Consider the following 17720-nt stretch of genomic DNA (forward strand, 5'->3'; position numbering starts at 1 on the left):
TCCATTCTAGTTGGTCTCTTCAAACATTTAGTAGAAATATTACCCTAACAAACTTACTTAAAAAGAATTTAAAGAAAATATTTATCTGTTATAAATGAACACATGGTGCTCTATAGACTCCTTTCAACAAAAAACAAATCAGAACGTGTGCTCCAGGAATGCACCTGATGTGCTCCAGCCACATGTGCTCCACACCAAAAGACCTGACTAAGCTACTTGACAGTGATATCCCCAAAGCTCATACAGCATAGGTTTTGGGTTCTCTGTCCAAGCTGCTTCTCTGTACAGAACTACTTCCCTCACTCTGTGTCACCTGTTGGTGTAGACACCACCTTAATAGCTCCAAGAGAGAGATTAATCACTACCAATTCTGGGGCTGAGGTTCCAACCAGAGCTCATCATTTATGCACTCCCATCCACAGTTCTTAATTCAAAGGAGGAATAAGCAGGAAACCCTGTGAAGAACTTAATCCTTTCAGTGATTTATCACAGGAAAGTGTATATCCTTAATAGAACAATATAGTCCCAGGATGACTATATTCTTTTCTTTCAGCTAGTACTTATTATATAAAGGTTTACTATATTTACAATTATATATTGCAGAGCTATTACAATTCATGCAAGTAATATAAACATTTGGTAAGTTATACCTGTTCTTGAGGACTTAAATCAACTCCCGACGTGATGTTCTGATTCACCTGACTTCCCTCAGTTTTGAAGGCAGGATTAGCATCTGTTTCTTCTTCAAAATCTTCACTGTAGCTGCCTGAAGAGTAAAACAGACATCAAATAGAATGAATCTTCAAGGAAGATAAAGTAGTAAGGGGAAAGCTATTTCCTCTTCCCCAGTCTCTCGTCTAAGAGCTACTGCCGCTATTACTCCTTTCACAAAGGCAACAGAAAGGCTTTGAAACTGGGTCTGGTACTAAAACTACAGTAAAAGTCACACATAATATCTCTAAATTTGAATGAAGTTTGTCTTATGATCAGATATACTTTACCTCTGTCTCCTCAAGGTGTATTTGAATTGACCCCTTTTATTCAATCACTTTCTCTCACTTAAGGGTGAAGTGATGCAATTCCCCCCCATAGTAAACAAACTACTCTGTACATCCACTTTGACAGCTCCAGCAGTTTTTAGGCTCAAAATCTGTAATTCTGCTTCCTCTGACCTGCGCTGGTGGCCCAACAGCCACTCTCAAGAGTAAGCATTATTTAAAAACACAAGTGTGTCAGAGAATGCATTTTACGAGGAAGCCAAATGTTTTTCCTTCAGTTACCTAGGTCCTTCCACAAGTTCTAATTCTCTGTTGCCATATCTCCTCCACTCAGGTCCTGTGGTTACAGGCTTCAGTGTCTGCACTATCTGTAAACCTTAAATCTAGAAGCATCGCAAAACCCTGGTTTATAATGTGTTCTGTGTTTTGTCACCAATACGACTGACACACAGCCTAACTCATATATAAACTCTCTATGAAAAGTAACTCTTTCAGCATTCTCTTTGGGTTTGGACCATGAGAAGTCTGATGAGCTGAAAATAGCTTTCTCATACTGACTTAAGACATACACAATGCTTATACTATTGCTGTACGTGCATTATCCACTACTTCGTTTGCTATTTCATGAAATAGCAGTTTGGCAAAGACTAAACCAAACCATGCACAACAGACAGACTGGGCATTCCGGGTATTCCATAGAAACTGTTCTCCTAAAAATCAGAAGTATCAATTTCATAAAACTGACTGTAACAATCAAGTAATTTCAACCGTTTTGTTCAGAAAGAGTACCAAATTGTTGTAGCATTTCTCCTACAACTATCATGATCTCTTGCAATCTACAGAGTAATCAAACTTGCAAGGAGAAAAGATTTCCTACGATTAAGGTTTACAAATACAGCCTCTTTACATTTGGGAAATTCAAGCCTGACAACAGGACCTCTCAAAAGTTCAGCTAAATATATGAATTTGAAAATACAATATGTTGGTTAAATTACAGGAATCCACTCTATCATATTTTAACAATGAAGAGTGAAATAAAGAGAGACAAGTGAAACACAAATAAGCAAGACGGAAAGAGTGTAGTATGGAAATTTGGGAAAAAGATCAGGTAAGAGTAATACTGCAGATTACAGAGATTAAACTCAGGTATGAAAAGACAGTACAAAAATACAGATGACAGTTAAGACACTGGAGTAACTCAAACATTAAGATGTATTTCAGCATCAAGGTAATTTTTTCTTCAGTTTTTGATCGACAGTTGCTTGGGGTTTTTTTGCTGTTTTTCTTTAAGACGCTGGTCACAATAGATTAAAAATCCACTTCAAAACAAAAAAGCGCAAACCAAAAGCAAACCCCTGAAACCCTCTGTCTGAACACCAGCTGCACAGTCACAATGCAAAGGCAGACTAAAAGGCTGATGTAAGACTACAGATAAATGCAAATAGTTAATATGGAAATTACAGTAGCTTTCAGATAAATAAAAGCTTTACCCACAACACTCAGGGTGATATGGGAACAGAAGTCAATCGGTTTACATATTACTCAGAACAAAAAAGTTCAGTTAGGATGCTGGACTGTCTTGTGAATCTGAAACCTAGAGTCAAGTTTTCTGACTAGCTCCAAAGGCAACGCAGAGTACAGAGCAAGCTATGAGGCTGTAGTACTACCTCCTCTTTCCAGATCTTTAAATTACATCCCACTACAAACATGAAGATCCTTTGCTATCCTGACACCCTGCTGTGATGTTTTCTGAAGACTTTGCATTTGAACTGGAGCACTAATCCACAGCTTTCATTTCTGTTATCCTGTTTCATGAGGTTCTTACAATTCTTAACGTACACACACTAACAACAAAAATTCAAATTAACAATTTAGAAAGATGGTATTACCAGATTTCTCTTCATGTGAGGATTCCTCTTCTCCTTTTTCGTTTTCTTCATTTCTGAGAAACAAAATGAAAACTTTACTCTCTTCTTGGACAGCAAATAAATAGTCCTTTTTCTCCAATTCCAAACTTTGATACTTCTTGCAATTAGCAATAAAATTAAAAACCTGAATTTGTCTACCATATCAATCATTGGTATGAAAGGTGGATAAATGTCAGCAATTATTAAAATAAATATTTAAATTTTTACAACTGTCCATAGTTAAAATTCTCAATCTAACTCTTAAAATTACTCCCTTTCTGCACTCCCTCCAACATCTGTATTAGCTTCTCAAAGAAATTATCATCAGGTTTGCTTCCTGTTCTGACCTTCTCATTCTGCATTAACAACAACAAAAAAAACAAACCAAAAAAACCCCCCTCTCCTTTTTGTCCCCTTTTCCTGTAAAGTTAAAGCTTTGTCCTTACCTAAAACCTCTCGAGAGTTCTGACCCTCCAGCTGTTTGCATATTGGAAGTTGCCTTTGCACTCAGCATTTTTGGCAACAGCATCCTGAATTGCCCCTTCATCCATTTCACATATGTTTGAACTTATTTTCACATAACTGATTGTAAATGGATTGCCCTAGTCTCTGAAGATTTTGTAGCTTTCCTCTAGATTAATTTGTAACATCATGTCAAAGGGGACACAAAATCTTTCCTGATCTACTTCCTTGTTATTATCAGCTGTTAACTTTTCATTTAGTTACACCTTACAATTCAGAATGTTAAATTGACTTGTAACTATTGAGTTATGTACAAAACTGTGTAGCTATCTATCTCCACTCATCACCAAGTCATGCTCTCACCTTATTCCTTTCTTTTATTTATTAAGCTCACTTCTGTCCTTGTCTTCCAAAAAAACCCAAACAACCCAAACCAAACAAACCACAATAAACAAACAAAAATTTGACTGAAATCATACAGGATCCTGTCCCACAAAATCTCAGTGGCCATGGTATTCAGATACCCAAGATATTCAGATATGCCCACTAATATAGTTCACAACTTTTCTTCCCTCTAAATTACCGTACAAGTGGTGCTAGTAACACAGAATCATTGGAATCCAGCTCTTTATTTAATCTTGAATAATCAATAGTAGAGGAAGCTTCTTGTTCAAGTTTGGCAAAGAAGATCTCTTTTTCTTCTTGTTCTTCCAAGGTATCCAATCCAACTCCCACAATACTTTGATTAGGCCCAGAAGCTAAAACTGAATCTAAATTTCAAAACAAAGAATAAACTAATTGTGTCTGTGCTGTACATCCACATAGAATAGTCATAATAGTTAATAACTATAGACAGACTCACAAAATATTAACAGTATCAAATAATCACAAGTTAGTACCAGGAGCCTTCAGCTCACGAGATGCAGCTGACAGAAGTGAAGAATCCTGACTTGCAATGAATTAAGGGAAACAGCTTGTAACAATAGTTTATTTAGATCTAGATAACTTCACAAAATGGCTGCACTCTCAGTTCTCACCATTTGTCTCCAGGCTGTCTCTACTTAAGGAGACAGCAACCCCATTACTTTTCTGAATCTGCATTTTTTCCACATGCGTATTCTCATCAGTTTCCCCCACAGGTTGTGAAGCGTTCTGTATCTTGACAAAGCTTCCATTGGCTCCAAGCATTCCTAGGAAAAAAGTTGCGATAGTCTTGACTATTATCTAAAAGCTATTTGTGTTACACTTCAGTCTTTTAGTCATTTTCCAGAACCACCGATTTTAAGCTCATGTTGCAACTGCGAAGATACCCAGTCTCACAAGTCACATTCATCTAACTGCCGTTTCTAATGAGATATGTAAACCTTGTTTAATTACAATTAATTAGTCTATTATAGACATTTTCTTCCCATTCTTCACATTTGCACGCAAACATATAGTTCAGCATGGGGCAAATATAACAACTGTAAAAATTGACTTACTGTAACCATTACTTAAGGAGGACAATCACACACGCAAATCCTGTACAGAAATTAATACTTCTTTGTTAAAAGCCAATTAATTTTGTTTGATCTACTACCCACAGACTTTTGTAAACTGTAGCCATTGGCCCAGCAGCTCCTTTTCATTTGTTGCAAATTAAATGCTTCAAGGAAAAAACTAGTAACCAAAGGTCACTGATGAACACCCAGTGCTTCTATTCTGTATGTTTATGCAACTACAACATGCAGTTGCTCTCCTTACTGTTTTTTCATTGTTGTGAGGGTTCAATATCTTTTTACCAACCTTATGTGTGAATTCTACTCTCAGACAGAACGTTGCCTTATCCACTTCCTTATGGAAAACTAAAAGCCAAATATTGCAGTACGTTACTAGTTAAAAAGCAGTACCAAGTTCCTTCTACCTGCCCTTAACACACACGCACATTTATACTTAAATTCTTCAGAGGTTTTCTTAGGAGAAGGGCTAGGAGAAAAGCTGCATATGCATTTTATCCAATAACCTATTAAATGATTTAACAGTTCTCACAGAAGGGAACAGAAACTGTGTCCATCTTTTCCAACACGAATCTCCAGTTGGTAAAATAAACTCAGAATTTTTTGATCTGTCTGGCCAAATGATGTTTGGACTGTAGCTGTGTCCTGGTACGGAAAATACCAGGAGGGGTAAAGACAATGACAACAGCCCATTTCCTGCTGGCAGGGGACTGCAGGAGATGTGTACATCAACAACCCCTCAGATCAAGAACACTAAACCAGTCTCTCACGTGCTGATCAAGCGCTTCAACTGGGCTGTTACTCTGTCCTCTATACAGGTCCAGCCAAGTTCCTTTTAAGAAATGCTATACTTGCCTAGATCATGACAATGGAGAATCCTCTCCCTTCGGTACTGAAGATGTACCCTGGGTGAGGTGGGATGGGGAAAGTAGAAGTCTTAACACCTTTTCCTTCCCTACTGGGCAGCCCTTAGCACCTGCATTCTGATTATAAGAGCCTCTCTGTTAAGAAGCAGAACAGGTTACTTCAATGACAAAGTCCGCTCGCGCATTTTATTGGGAGGCTAAGCGTATAAGATTCTACATCCTGGAAATGACTTCCACATTCCTGTATCTAACTTCAGCTCTGTCCCCGATACAAAGCTCTGACTGACTTGCCTTCCATGCAACAAATAAATGTCAGAGACATTGTCTAAAGGTCAAGCTCCACATGTATACACAAAGTTAATGCCTACTACATTGAAAAGTATAAAATGAAAAGCTCGAAGTGCTGAACAGAAGTAAAAAGCATGAAAAGTCCTTTTCTCTGGTAGCTAAGTACAGTAATTTAGAGTAATTTACCCAGACGGTCCTCAGTTCTAGTTATCAGGACTGCAAACAGAAGTCTGTCTGCATCTGGGTCACAAAATTTCTGCAGAGGTTTAGATTAGCCATAATCTCACCAGACCTTCAAGACCCTATTTTTCAGTGAGAATATGTTAGTAGACTCAAAGATAAAAACTGTTACTGCCCTCCTATCTAAGATTTGCAAGAAAGGAGATGGGAATATACTTCAGTAAAAAGACAATTAGAACTTGTAACAGAACAAGATTTTAGAAAAAAACCCAACATTTTCCTGAGTTGTTTTATTTAAATGATCTCAAACTCGATGAACTTTCTCAGACTTTACACTGATCTTGCAGGTTTCATAGGATTTATGTAAGCTATCGAATATTTTTAAAGTATTTTGCCAGTTCAAACCAGACAGAGCTTTTTTAAAAAAGCACCTCCCATAGTAATCTGAGAATCAAATACTGCTTTGCAGCCATTGAGTTTTGCAACTCCGCCACTCCCAATTCCCAGACACACATCACAGATTACAGGGGATACTACCATTTCTAATGAAGGCAAGAATGCCTTTTTTTATTCGCCCTACACTATCTGAACTCTGAGAAACCTGTTAAACTTGGAAAAAATATCAACTTGGATGGATTTCAAAGTCTCTTTTCACTGTGTTTTTTGGCTGTTTGAACAGTCCCAATTTCTGTGGGGCTTGCAAGAGTGATTTATTTTTTAGGGGTGTGCGTGTTACTTTTCATAAAAACTTCTTGAAGCAGCAGTTTTCTTGAACTCCAAAGATTTCACTACCCGTATCTTCACATGCAATATTTTGTAAGGCTAATGATATACAGTATTCTTTTTTAAAGTCCTTGCACTTGAAATTAATTAAAATAAGAACCTGAGTTTCACTTAGAAAAATATTTCTAACCACCACACTCGCAGAGAAAAGTTTAAAAACATAAATACAAAGGATACAAACCTACAATGACAAACATCCGTTTAAAAAGTAACTTCTTTTCTCCTTAATCTGTCCAGGACTGTCAGAATTGAGCCATTTTACCTTTTTAATATCATATAAAATACAGTAAATTTGTTACCCTCAGAATTGTCTGGACTGTCAGAAGTGAGGCTTCCTTCTTCTTTGTTTAAGTTCAAATCTCTCTTGTCCTTATGAAATTTTTCCAGCATTTTGAATTTAGACAAAGCCTTGCTGCGAGATGCACTGAAGGAAGCTTTAGGGGCAACTACTTTTAAGTGTACACAAACATTTATAAGTTTTTATACATAATGGACAGGGAATAAAGAGAAAAATAAGATGTGAGATTGCAAATTGACACTTCTGAAAGTAATGCAGTTCAGTTTCTTGTAGACTGAATCATCTATAGTTTTCCAGCTATAACTAAAAATTAAAGTTAATATGTATAACTTCTGAGAATAAAAGTCTTTTTTCCCCTCTTTTTTTTTTTATTTTAAAAAAGACAAATTCCTTCTTGCTCCACGTATACCTTGCATTCAAATACACTGTCCTAGGAGCTCAATATATGACCAGAAAACAAAGAAAACTAGTAAAACTACTTCAACAATAAAAGAAGTTTTGTACAACTTTTGAAAGAAAGCATCTAGATCGGTTCACAAAAAAGTGGAAAAACATAGGTACATAAATGTGAATTACTACTGTTTTATCACTGTCAGGTACAAGAACTGCAGGTTGGTTGCTCAAACCCTTGTGAGGACTTGCTTAGCAGCAAATACAACCAAACACCTTCCACTCACATTAGTAGAATTAAGTTTTAGATAACAGTACCTATGCTGAAAACTCTGCTCTCTCATGATACTTAGCTGATAGTCACACTGCACACTTTATAAACCTTAGGCTAGCCAGATGCACTGTATTAGACTCTTCCTTGTTCAAATTGTCAGAGTGGAGGGGGCTTCTAAATTGGCTAATTGAGAGAAAACTCTTAGTTACAGGTCTTTTGAATTTACCTTGATACAAAAGAGAGCAAGAGTAGTCGAGGGGATCAGGCCAAGTACTTCTGCTATCTAGAAAAGGGACTACAGGGTATGTGACCAGAAGCTAACACAACTCAGAAACATCCAAGATGACTAAAAGAAGCTGGTGAGCATATGGCAGGTGCAATGCAAAAAAGAAATGGTATGAAATCCATTCTGATACAGTGCACGGGTCCTTTATTTCCTCAACTCATGTCCAAGTCCACTAGTGAGGCATCACTTCTCTAGATTTATATTCTCCCACATTTACTGCAAAACTAAAAGTGTTGACAGCATGCCTTCCATTGTAAATTATACAAACACCTGATGCCTTTTAAAACAGTAATTTGAAACAACTACCAAAGTCCTCCTATTGCTTATATTTCAAATATTAAGCCTAATTTGAGAAACAGATTCAGTTTTAGTGTTTATCTCCCAGACCGAGATGCTTTATAGCTATTCTATGCAAACGATGCTTATGAAAACAGGGTGGCATGTACACTGTAGAAAACTAACACAGGGAAATGTTCTATAGGCTACATCACAGATCACCAACATGATCTAAAGACCAAGTGCCAAATATTTCTTTGTCATGACTCTCCAAAATATTATTGATCTGCTCGAAGTTAACACCAAAGCCACACTTAAACTACTACGTACAAGTTAATGGCTATTATCATATACACAAATTATTTAAATGGATCAACGTTTATAACTCTTAATTAGGAGTTTCTCTTCAGATAGCATAAAAAGTGACTTCACATAAAACGCTGAATCTGAAGTTACACTGACTAAATAATCCTGCAGATTAAACAACTTAGTTTGTCATTATTACACCAACTGTACTGTTTCCATTCCAGGGGCAGCATGCACAGAGCAGCCTACTGGTCAGCAGAGGGAAAAGAATCACATCAATAGAAAATAATTAGAATACTTATCTGACTGCAGTCTTTGAAATTAAACAAGTAGAACAGTGAATATTAATATTTCTTGAGTATGAAATACAGAAAGCGTAAGATATTTTCTGTTTATTAAACATACTGATTTTTGTTTAGATTTTCAAAGTTATTCCCCTACACACACTGGCTTACATTCAATACTGTCTCTCCTACTACATCACTACAGGTAGTGATGTATGATGGAACAACAAGTGAGCAAAAGTTCACACAGTTATTAGTTTCTTCTGGAAATGACAAATGAAGTAAGTGGCAGCTTGCTTCCAGTGACAACACATCAAATGGGTGATTGCAAAGGATTTTCTACAGGAAATGCACTAGTAATACAAAGCTGATATTGAATAAATAAAACAAAACCTATTTAATCAAATACCAGACTGGGAATCTGAATGGGGACTCTTTTGTTCACTATTTTCCACTATTTCAGCATGGCTTTCCATCAGTTTCTTCTCTTTTCTCAGTTTAACAAATCTTGTTTGAAAATCTTGAAAAGTAAGACAAACAGCAAGAACAGACAGGCAAGCAAGACAGGACAGGAATTCTTATTAACCAATTTCTTTTCATCATTTAAATGACAAAAGCAAGTAGAAAGGACATGAGTTAGTGGTAGGTCTTTAAGCTGTCAAATAGGGAAGACAATATTTTGAATCACAATTTGCACATTTCAGTTTAAAGCTGAAGAACAAAGAGTTCAAACATGCCTTGAATAACAAGTTGAGTTATTTTAAAATGCACTTTATACTTCTCAGCCAAATGAGCAGAAATGGTCTACCCTGTTTACCATTAATTTACAAAACCAAGTGAAAACAGGCTATTAGTTTAAATCTCTACCTAGTTCCTGGCACTCCTGTAACAAGATACCTTGGAAAAACCAATCAGACAACAAATACATATATTTATATTTATAGCATATATTTAGTCTTCCAGTCATCTCTCTGTGTCTTTCAAGAAAGCATGATATAGATACCAAAGTAATGCAAAATGAAAACCTCAAGCTGGAAACAACTTATCAGCTTGATGTGTTAGTCAAGCTAATTAGCCAGACTTTGTTAACGTAACAATATCTCTACACAGTGCCACCCAAACACATCAACTCATACATACGGAGCCCGTATTTGTAATGCATTGCCACACTGTAGGTAGAGGTAAGATTTATACATTTACATAAGTTTGATTCATGATGACAAAACACTTAAAAAATAATAATTCTGTTGGCTGACAGCCTGTTAACAAAGTCCTGTCTGCAACTAGTGTTGTGGTTCAAGACTAGAAGAACACACAAGGATCTCCACAAAATTTCAAAGCATGCCAACGTTACGCTTTTCAGAAATTAAATTCAGTTTATCTCCGTATTTATTATCATCACAGCAATATTATTATTTTTTTCCACAGGACAATTATTTTGCTATATAGGGCACATTTAATAACCTTATAAAAAGCAACTAATCTAAATCATCATCTTCTCAGTCCTTCCATGCAGTAACTTCTATTGCAAAGCTGCTGTGCATTCATCCATTATTAATACATCTGAGTAACATACTACACAACATACAACTGCTGAAGAATATTAGATCTGGCAAAAATGTATTTGACAAAGTACTTGGAAGCATGCAAGACAAACAGAGACACACACAGAGGAAAAAAGGAGCAGTTCTAGAAGTCTATCCACACTGAATTCCTTACAGTCACCTGACCTGCCATTTTAAAGCACTGCAAGTGTATCTACATGAACTAAAATCATAGCATAGTTTGTAGTGTGTACACACATGTATAAATCCCCCTTTATGTGTGGGATTCATCATTCTCAGTTATAGCCACATAAAAGTTACCTACTTTTGCAGCTGCAGAAGAAAACTCAGTTTATACTGAAGGTGGCCAAGTTAGCCTCTGCAAATGGCTCTCTTCTGTCTCCAAGTTAATTGCCCTACAACTAGACTTTAGTTAGCAGAATGGCATTCATCATAGTACAGATTGCTTCTGTGCTGCGCAGTTCCTAATCTATCACAGAATATGTTAATACAACTGCTACCATTTGCAAGTGTCCAGTGTGACAAATACAGCCCTTTCCTCATGGGATGATACAACAAAGAGCTCTGCTTCATGCCACAGACCTATCCTCTTCTTGCCAAGACAGAACCTGGAAAGCCCTCTGGTAAAACTTAAAGGCCTCTCTGCTTGCCAATATTAAAGTACTAGGTGGCATATGGCTTACTGCATGTGTCCCACAAGCGTGGAATTCTATGCAGAGAGTGATGACAGAGATGTAGACGAAATAAAACTAAATCTGACTGGCAAAAATGGTGCTTGGGGAAGAATTCAGTGCACGGATCTAGCGTATTTACCCCATGTTCTTGTATTCTCAGTTTTACTATGTCCAACTGCCAAGACATGTTGGACCTTTGGTTCAAAAAGCATTACACACAGATTACTTTCAACTCCTGCTGAAACAATCCAGCTCCTCATCAAGAGTAAGAATATGAACAAGATAGCTTCTTTCACAAGTAAATAGATTCCACACTGGCAAAACTGAGTAGGTTCACCTTCTGAATGTTTTCCTGTTAACAGAGAAGCTTTTTTTAAAAGACACCTTAAAAAGTTTACCAGAACTCTCTTTTTATTTTATACCTCAATAAACTGCAGATCAAGCATGTTTCAGCTCTAATAGCTTTACCTCTGGTTAAACTACACTGCTGATAAGATATTCTTAATTTAAAAACTAAAAGTGGTAGAATTGGTGTGGATGGGAACAACTTGATACAATCACATTAATTCTTCTGATTCTGCTTTGCATTGTACTTAACCTATACAAGCACTGTTCTCTAAAACTTGTCATCACCCTGCCTTTCAAGTACCTGTTCTAGTGCTTTTTGTTTAAGCAGCATGAGAAGCATCAAAGTGCTTTATGGGTTGCCTCAAGCATTTCAGAAAAAACATGGAAGAATGCTGAACTTCTGAAGTCACCTGAAAATTTTCTTTGGTATTATGTAGAAAAAGGAGGTCATGCTAACCGCTTAATTCTCACATTTTACCCAGCAAGAACACTCTGTCCTTCCATTTTTTCCAAAAGCTTCAAGGAAATCATAATATCTCATAACTACCTGATATAAACTCTCTCATATCCATCTGAGTTTTCCAGCAACATCTTAAAAGGACAGAGACAGATAAGCAGTCCGGATGACACCTATTAGGGTTATGCCTAAATGGCACAACTGCTAACTAAAATTTGACTCCTAACTATGACAAAACTGACAGAAAGAGCTATGCTTAAAATTGGAGAGTAGCAGCAGTATCTTAACTCTGTCATATGAAAAACTGATTTCTGGAACTTTCTGTTAAGCTCCATTTGTAAGTTACAAAAATCATGAAAATAAGAAGCCACCAATTACTACAAGAACAAGAGGCAATCACCCTGTGGAAACTAACTACTTGTAGGCTTTACTACTGAAAAATAAAACGATGAAGAAATGGAAAACTAGAGGTGGAAAGCTTGCAAACAATAATATATTTTCTTTCAGAACTATGTGACCAAGTAAATATTGAACTAGCAATCATGTCATCACAGCCCTTTTCCCCTTAAGCCATGGTTCTTGGCAAGAAAAATGTTGAGAATACTGACAGACAGACATCTTTGAACCAGCTGCTGTTGAAAAGTTTTTCTGTGCTTCCCCAACCTATTACAAATGTTGTAACTAGCATAAGATCAGACAAATTGGTCTTTTTCCTCTCCAGTTTTGAAAACAGAAATCTATAAAAAGTCCGTATAAGGAACAGGTTGGTTACAAAACACACCTACAAATATTTCAGCAGAATTCATACATTACTTTTTCTAATTATCTTACTACTTATACTGTTTACTCTTTACAAGTTTTAATAACTTGAAAGCTACAGGAAAAAAACCAGTAGAAAGCTTGCTTACAGCTTGAATATGATCCCTTTTAAAAAAATACTATTACATTTGAGTTTTATACTTTACAAACTTGCATTGTAATGTTCTAAAGCACTTGAGTGGCATCCACTTAATCTGAAACCAGGCCTACATGAAGTATGAGAAAGAACTAGCCTGACCCCCTGTGGCCAAAAATTTGCAAAACTACATTATTTACCACCATCATCTGAATCTTCCTCAGATATCCACCACGGCACTGAATCCTTTTTCTTAATTTCTTTTTTCCTGGGCTGTCCCAATGTCTCAAGAATGCTGGATTTTTTCTTTGAATTTCCAAGTGAATCATCTGAAAGAGACTGAGTCAATTGCATACAAGATTAAAGACGGCTTTACATTTTCACATTGCTAACTGTCTTTCAGCCACTCAGTTCTGGACTTCTGAGTTCAGATGCCTCTCTTTACTCCCCACTGTCTGCCTTTTTTGTATATGCATGACAAAGTTGAGTAAGAAACAATAACAATATTCATGTGGCATAATACTGTATATTATAACAACCCCACTGCCAGAATCTGGATATGTTGAAAGTTAACTGCTTAGTAGAGTAAATGTTCAAATAAACAGCATAATCAGCTCTTTTTCAGTTCGTTACAACATATAAGAACCAAAATCCTGACTACATCCCTGAAGAGAATGAAGTAGAGCAGAAACAGTTTTGCCTTAGCCTTCCTTTGTACATGAACAACACTATTAATATTCTAAAAATAAACCTTCACAAGCAACATTCTAGCTGCCAGCAAATCAGATTTCAGAAATTAATTTCATACTTTGTGTTCATGGAAATTAATAGAAATGCCAGAGCCATTCCTACCCAACTCTGTGTATTAAGCTTTCATATGTGCTAGTCACCCATGCCGATTTTGACTGATGGCTTAAATCAATGGAGAAAAAAAGTCTACGAGTATGAACAACCTATGAATTTAAGTTACTGAAGAGTAATGGGAAGGAAAAGACCTACAGACACTTCATAAGACAGTATCACTTTTTTTTAAAAAAAAAAAAAAAAAAAAAAGAAAAAGACTAATCTCTGCTCTTCTCCTTTAATAAAGCTCTTTGTGGCTTACACCAGGCTCAGAGCCACAATTAGCTTTCCAGACATTGAACAAGGAAATATATTCATTGAGCTAGCGCACTGCAATCTTATGTGCTATGTATTCTTTTTACTTAAACTCAGTAAACATGGGGTTAAGGGCAATGACATACTTTTTATTTTTATCTAATGTTTTAGCCATAATTGTTGAAAACAATTGTCCTGAAGTGTCTTAAAGAACTCTGTGAACAGAGTTAGCAAAAGCCATAAAGCGTAAGAAACAAAGAATTCACATATGAAATACATCATATGGAAAAATTTCAAAAGCTTCACTTTTGTAATAGTCACAAATAAGAAAATGTGATAATATAAACAGAATACTAGAGGCAACAGGACTGTGAGTACTTAATATGTAAAACACAAGTGGGTATTTTATTAAAACAAGCCTCTGCAGTCCACTGCCTGATTCCTTTTGCATAAAAAGCACTACCATAAAAGCCTACCTTTACTACATATCTAACACTTCAATTTATATGGGCCTAACAAGAACATCCATAAATCAAATGCCAATTATCCAAAACTACCATTTCAGAAAAAAATTATTATAAGAAAATAATATTCTTATAAATATCACTGACCAATAACATCTTTAGAGCTTAGAGTTTCACTTGAGAAAACTAAATGCCTGTCATACAGTCTCAGAAAGAAAATTTAAGTGCTCTGAGCCTTGCACTTTAATAAAACACAATTTTAATAAATTATGAAACTGCTAGACAGCAGGATGTATTGCAATTTCTTTAAGCTGGCTCAGTGACATAGAACAAACCAGCTTTACATTCTTAATAAATGTCCTATAAATAACAACTTCCTTACACGGCTCACAACACAAGTACTAGTGCCATTGTCCCCAAAGGTCGGACTGCCTCCTGCTAGCTAGAAGTACTAACAGGTGCTTGATGCAAGCTCTGTTATCGCTGGCTGTTTCTTTTACGACTAACAGTACCCTCTACTCTGCAAGCAGAACTTCAATGATGCTTGTACTCCTCAGAGTATTGTAACTAAGGAAACTGAAACTCCCACAGGTTGTTCTCAAGTTCTGGAAACTTTCTATGTCCAGCCATCTTGTCAACTGCATCTTGTAAAGTTGCAGCAGCTGGGAAAGAAATGCTGACACAAAAACACTGGTGCATTTTTCCCAACATGTCAGTTGTCTCAACAGTGAAACTTACAGATTTTTTTCTTCCTTTGAAAAAAAGTAAATAAACTAGTCAATCAACTTTTTGGACCAGTAATGGCTTTTCAGTGCCACTAAGTGGCACTGATTTCTTCCTTCCCCTCTATAAAATAGCCTGTCAGCCTTTCAGGAGCACAGACACGGGGCGGGGGGGTGTGTGTGTGTGTGTGAGAAGTATCAGTTGTTTAATCTCAATTTAAATAAAAGCCCAAAGAGTCAGTTTTAAGAACTGGGACAACTACATGACACATAATCAGCTTACCACCTTCTATACACATGAAGGAACTTAAGTAAATAGGTAATACAGAATTGGATCTGAAACACTTGGACTTTCATGACCAGTTATCCTAATTATTTTACAAAACAAGTCTTTTTCAATGAAACAAGTCTAGTCTAAATTATATTTTTAGTACAAAATAATATTTTAATATATCTGATCTTTTAATAAAAATTAAAAATTTTTTAAAACATGGTTTAATGTGTAGTATTACTCTTCCAGGTGCTATACTGCAGATTTTCTAATAAAGATGGTGTAGCCTTTCCATTTGAAAGTCTTCCTTCTCAGCTGTCCATGAATATCAAGTAGAACAAAAGTCAACCTAGAAGACTAGAAGGAGACAATGGCTTTTTCATAACTTTGCTTTGCTTGAAGTGTCATCAAAAAAGGAGTTAATTCAAGCACTGTGTATTAGAAAGAGCTCCTCACGTTGCATGTCCCAAGAGAACTTCACAGCCAACACTCTGAAAACCTAGGAGCTATACCAATATGACAGATGATGCTTAAGGGAAATTAAAGTGACAATAGGGGAAGCATGCTAAAGCAAGATATTGGTGGTGGGGAGTGGAAGGATCACAGGCACACAGACAATGGAGGAGGAAGAGAAGAATCATGGATGACAACAGGCTGTTCGGGCAAGGGGTTGGGAATCAGCTTGACCATGCAGAGGAATCGTTAAAAGACCTATCCTACATGCAGTAATTGTTAATGCACATTGTGTTTCCTTCTGTTTAATGATAAAAGGCTAGAAAAACCTCTTCAATGATAGCTTTTAAAGTTCAGTGCATATGCCAAAAGACTTAGTTTAATCCTATTAGACCTGCATCATCCAACTGTATATACAGTCTTGCTTTTAACTTTGTGTGTTTTAATTGCTAACATACATACAACCCTCCCAGTAAAGGCAGTTTCACTAACTATGAATTATTTAAAAGGAAAAAACCATCTTGCTCCATTTCTTTTCTGAAAGATTTGCTTAAACGATATTAAGTCTTCCTCAAACTACTAAGACAGTTTTTGCTATTCCCTCCCCCACTGTTACACTCTCAACACAAACATCACCTACGCAGCAATTTCAAACAATGGAACACACCAGTTTCTCATCTTTCTAACAATAAAAGGCTGCACACTTTATAAAAAACAAAAGCAAAGGGAGGGACATAACAAAAGATGCATGCGTATAAAGTAAGAGAGTAGATAATGTCATTGTTTAGGTCTGTATCTAGCTGGCAAAACAAAACTTTTTAATGACTGGACTGGCAGTATATGTGTTTAAGCAAGCTTAAACACTTTACATACAGTTTTAATTGTTTTTTATCATTTCAAATTAAGACATGAGTTGTTAAAAGTTACGTTAAAAGAACACGTCAAATACCACTTAGAGTAATTCAATACAGCTATTTTGACTTTTTTCTAACTTGAGCATTCTCAATGTGGGCAATAGCTGAGGAGCAATTAGAGCATGTCAAATGAGGAACAAAATACTAGAAGCAATCGTATGCATAGTGTTGACAGATGCGCAAAATAAATAAAAGAATAAACCTGTTTCTCTTCCCCAGAGCAACTCCCTTCATAACAATAGTAAGTAAAGAACTTTTGACAGAAATGCAGAGCCTAATTTTCTATTTTTACTAACGTTAGTAATTTCAGTGAATTCAAGAAATTTAACTCAATTACACCATCAAATTTAAGTTATTTGTGAACCATACATTTCAGATGGCATTTTGGTTTTCTATTCTCTCAATTTAGTATTGCTCAGTGAAGTTACATTTACTCTGTATCTGTAAAAATACCTCACAAGCTGCATGGTCAAGGCAGAGTTACAGACCTACCTGGAAAAGCTAAAATCTTCTTGAAAAGAAGCTTCTGGTTACTGCAGACCTTTACTACACAGTACAAAGTGCAATTTTTATACAATCTAGGACCTAGATTTTTCACAAGTAATCAAATCGTAGCACAGCCTCTACATCAAAAAAACTTTAAGCATACATTACATATAACAAAAGACCCCAAGAATATTCTCTGCCATGATTATCAACACTTATAGCCAGTAATAGAATCTAGTAAAGCCCTTATGTATGCAGTATTTACACCTTAGGGTTACC

The 17720-nt window shown here is 36.2% G+C and overlaps 1 protein-coding gene across 2 annotated transcripts in view; it reads right to left on the minus strand.

Annotated features, from left to right (window-relative positions):
* Nucleotides 1-17720, minus strand: part of CEP162 (centrosomal protein 162) — a 62779-nt gene that overhangs the window by 41921 nt on the left and 3138 nt on the right. Inside the window, exons 4-10 of one of the 2 annotated variants that reach the window (XM_049817917.1) lie at nucleotides 13234-13372; nucleotides 9504-9614; nucleotides 7280-7429; nucleotides 4405-4557; nucleotides 3951-4137; nucleotides 2888-2940; nucleotides 651-766 (exon numbers count right to left, since the gene is read on the minus strand). In XM_049817917.1, the coding sequence (XP_049673874.1) occupies nucleotides 651-766; nucleotides 2888-2940; nucleotides 3951-4137; nucleotides 4405-4557; nucleotides 7280-7429; nucleotides 9504-9614; nucleotides 13234-13372 (909 nt within the window). The remainder of the gene's footprint in view (nucleotides 1-650; nucleotides 767-2887; nucleotides 2941-3950; nucleotides 4138-4404; nucleotides 4558-7279; nucleotides 7430-9503; nucleotides 9615-13233; nucleotides 13373-17720) is intronic. The other variant, XR_007508205.1, reaches the window with a different exon arrangement.

Source organism: Accipiter gentilis, chromosome 15 (assembly GCF_929443795.1).
Source record: "Accipiter gentilis chromosome 15, bAccGen1.1, whole genome shotgun sequence".
Classification (NCBI taxonomy): domain Eukaryota; kingdom Metazoa; phylum Chordata; class Aves; order Accipitriformes; family Accipitridae; genus Astur; species Astur gentilis.